General features: G+C 38.2%; 1 protein-coding gene across 2 annotated transcripts in view; it reads left to right on the top strand.

Annotated features, from left to right (window-relative positions):
• LOC109303345 (interleukin-1 receptor type 2-like) overlaps nucleotides 1-4,159 on the top strand; it is a 50,843-nt gene that overhangs the window by 41,845 nt on the left and 4,839 nt on the right. For both annotated transcript variants that reach the window (XM_019525551.1, XM_019525550.1), the window contains 2 exons: nucleotides 1,874-2,048; nucleotides 3,527-3,592. In XM_019525551.1, the coding sequence (XP_019381096.1) occupies nucleotides 1,874-2,048; nucleotides 3,527-3,592 (241 nt within the window). The remainder of the gene's footprint in view (nucleotides 1-1,873; nucleotides 2,049-3,526; nucleotides 3,593-4,159) is intronic.

The following is a 4,159-nucleotide window of genomic DNA, read 5'->3' as shown; positions in this document are numbered from 1 at the left end:
CAAGGCAGCCTGTTCCCAGGTAGCCCCAAGCATCTTACCAGCCACAGAAGTCCACTGAAGGCAGAAGTGATGAAGAGCCTGATTTTTTTTTCTTTTTCTTTTTGATTGACTGGGGATGTCAAACCACCTTGCCTGGCTGAATAGCTCTGAGATATGACAATATGACTGACATTTGCATCTTATTTCCTTGTCCTAGGAAAGAAATTAAGCTCTTTGATCCCAGTAGAGAACAATATGAAACTGACAGGAAAATAGAACCATTTTTACAAAATAATACAAACATTTCCCATCTTCTGCTCAATGGGTTTCCAAGCAGAGGGAGTATCATGGGAAAAGACATGGAAATGAGAGAAATTAGTTGAAAGTAAAAGTGTTAGGTCATCATTCATCATTAATGTAGCCATTTTAAAAGACTATGAGGGGGCATAGAGGTATGCTTCGATAACCCCTCTCCACTTCTAGCATTCTTTTTTATCCCATATCTTTTATTGAAGTTTTATGGCTTGCAAGGGGGGAGACATGAGTCCAACAATTAATGTTTCTTTGTAAAATGTATGTTCATAACTACTTATTTCTGGATTCAAGACATGAGATATGACAACTATTAGCAGAGCATCACAGTTTGTGCCAGAAGCAGCCATTGAGCTGTTGGTAGTATTTCCATGAGGCTTGTGAGATGGAAACAACATTTTATTTGCAGAAACTTGGGATGTGTCAGAGCTTGCCTACCTCAGGCTTTCTTTCTCTCTTGGTCTCATCCTATGTTTCAGTGAAATACTGTCTTTTATGCCAGAATTTCCTGGAGTAGGCTTGCTAACTGCATGTTGGACTTGTGCAAAACGCATTATTTACTTTCCAAACTTTTGTTTCATGTATCACAATTTAATACCAACCATCACTTAATTCAGAACTCTAGTATAGAGAGCTTGGAACATTGCAGCAACTAGTTGTATGCAAATAAAGGAAATTGGTAACCAGGTTTGGTATCAGGTACTGACTGTGGTTGAAACCATGCTAGCAAATATTCCCTGCCCAATTGCAATGTGATTACCAGGCTGCGGGCTAATTTAAGTAGGTAACATTCAGTTTTACAATGTGATTAATAATGTCTTTATCATAAGAAAAGCCCCTGTCTCTACTGAAAAGAATGTGCTTCCTGATAGCAAATTTTCAGTTAGAATTAGGAATAATGGCTGAGAAACATGTTACATATATTGTGAGACTGGGTAGCATAAATGATTACTACAAGGGGAATTAAAGAAGGTGGGCTCTGTCTTAAAAATGCATGTGTTGTTGGAAAAGCTATATATAAAAGCAGAAAAACCTCATACTTATGACTAGGGATCCTGGTTTTCTCTGATTAAAAAAAATCCCCAATTTTCGGTTAAAAAAAAGTAACCCCAGATCCACATTTTGCCATGATTTAAATTAAACATGTATATAGTGTTTGATTAAGTCACGGATTTGTATATGTATGTATGTGTATATGTAGGACTATATGTATATATGTATATACAGTGGCGTTTTATTTTAATCACAAAAAAATGTGGATTTGGGGTTACTTCTTTAAAACTGAAAATTGAGGATATTTTTTTCAATCAGAGAAAACCAGGATCCCTCCTTATGACTCAAAGCATTTCGGAGTTTATGGGTTTATCCTCTCTGTAGGATAGTTATTTGGATGTAAATCTTTCCATTTTGCAGGCACTAAAGAAAAGTTGATCAGATATCTGTCATAAATGAGATACTAAAACTTAGATAAGAGCAGATAAGTGATTTTCTCTGGAGGTTACAGAGAGCATCAAGTCCCAAGTTTCTTCATATACAGGCCTGTTTTAACCAAGGCGCCTCTTTTTTGTGGTTGTTTCCCTAGGATTCTGTGCCTTTGGATGAAGACAATAAAAAATACATAAGACTGAAAGAAACAACCTCTCTCATCATCGGTTCTGTGTCACCAGAAGATTCTGGCTATTACACATGCAAAACATCTTTTATATATGAAGGCACACAGTATCCAGTCACCAGAACTATACTGCTACAGACTGTTGGTAAACATTCATTGCTTAAGACACTACTCTGTTTACCAGAATCTCTCACCAAAATTTCATAGACATTAGGGTTGGAAGGGACCTCGGCAGATCATTGAGTCTAGCCCCCAAATGGTCTTTGTCAATGAAATCCACAAGAGGGAATTTATGATTATCTCTGTGCTGTTGCTAGTTAGCTGTCAGAAAAAGTAGGATACCAGAACAGCTTGCATCTTTCTTGCTTTCGATAATGGTCTAAAATAGTTTCACAGAACACTGTGGCCACAGCTCAGCTTTTTGTTTGGTGAACAGATGAGCTGGCAATAGGATTTAGCTGTGTACTTGTGGGAGGTGGAACACTGTTTTGTAAGTGCCTGGAGTTATTAAACTGAATAATTTGTCATAGGGGTCACTGAAAATGACTTCAGGGAGTTTAGAAAATATAATCTTTAATTAAACTAATAGGGGATGGAAAGAAAAGCTATTCATTTCTCTTTCTCTTTGGAAATATGATACAGATTCCCTTGTCTGCTGCACTAGTAAACAAACCTGGCAGTCATTGTTTTAATACTATGGCAGTACACAATACAAACACCAGAGGGCAGGCATGTTATATTTTAGTCTATGATTATGTAGCACTGAGAAAGTTGAAAATGATGTTCAGAATTTCCCAATTTCAAGAAACTTGGACTTGTAGTTATCTGCATGTATATTGGCTCTACTGCAACTGCAAAAGGAATAGATCTTTCAGATCTTCCTCACTTGAAGTTCCCTGCTGCTTGAAGTTTTTAATGTCATCACTCAGGATTGCAGTGTGACCTGGGTAATCTGTAAAGAAACAAAACTTTAATTGGAGCCTTCCTATTGAATATCCTGCTATTCTGTGTACAACACAGGTTCAGTGTGTTCCGCACAGAAGCACAAAGTCAGAGTAGAAGTGATGAGTGGGATAGTGATTGCAAAGGAAAACCTGCATTAAGGCGAATGTGCTTTGTGGCTGCTAGATTTACTGACATAACACCTAACAGCGGGTGTAAAGTTGGAGAGGGTCTCCTAAGAGTCTTAGTTGTGTGCCTGAGGTTCACTTTCAACATGTCTGCTCAAAACGTATTATTGAGAGTGCTCTTGTGGGTTTGAGCACTGCTGTGCAAGGGTTTCTAGCTCTACTTCTCAGTAGAGAGGACTACTTCTTATGCTTAACCTTATAAATATCCCTCCCCTGTTGCACATGTCTACCTTTATCATCCTACTGTGCATTATGTGATGATGATGAAGCTTTCATGATCAAGGCCTGAATCTACGCATGTCTAACAATTTCCCTTATTTAAGTCCATTAGCTTGAAATTATAATTCCTCTCATTGTAAATGGTAGCATCAAAAGCTTTACTAGAGTGAGAAAGGTGCTATACAGAATGAAAAATTTCCATTTGTAGGTCTTGTACGATTATTCTGTTGTGTACTGCATTAACTTTACCTTTGGTCTTCTCAATTCTGTTCAGAAACAGAGAAGAGAAACACACCTGTGATTGTATACCCAGATCAGAAGACTACATTAGCTGTTCCTGGTAAGGCCAAAATCAAGAAAGTATGGGGGGAGTCTCAGTTAGTATAAACTGTTATAGCTCTGCCAACTGTGATTTGCATGGGCTGAGGATCTGAGGTAGGGGTGGTTTTTATTCATTAACCTTTGTTAATTTGCAGGTTCTGTCAATTCGACAGATACTGAAGCAAAATGACATTGTATGATAATGGCTAGTAAAGCAACAAAGGCATTTCACTGTCTTTAGAGGGTTGTTGGTTGTAGCAGTATTGGTCTAAGGACATAGGCAGACAAGGTTCTTTGGGTAAATGTGATATCTTTCACTAGACCAACCAAATAATTGGAAAAAATTATTCTTTGCAAGCTTTTGGGTACAAACTAGTGCTACGCGAAGCTTTGGGTGGTGATTCGATTCAGCCTGATTCAGTGGCCGAATCTCTGAATCCAAATTGAATGGGGACCATTTTAAAGCTATGAATCGATTCAAAGTTCTCTGAATCTTCAGCAAAGAGTCAGAGTGTTTTGATGATTCAGACCATCCCTGGTGGCTGCAGCTGGGAGCTGCAGCTGACTCCGAAGTGGCAAGTACTAG

The sequence above is a fragment of the Gavialis gangeticus genome, unplaced genomic scaffold (genome assembly GCF_001723915.1).
Source record: "Gavialis gangeticus isolate Ggan-Ray unplaced genomic scaffold, GavGan_comp1, whole genome shotgun sequence".
Taxonomy (NCBI): Eukaryota; Metazoa; Chordata; order Crocodylia; family Gavialidae; genus Gavialis; species Gavialis gangeticus.
Note: the sequence above shows the minus strand (reverse complement) of the source record. Positions and strands in the feature narration are given on the sequence as shown.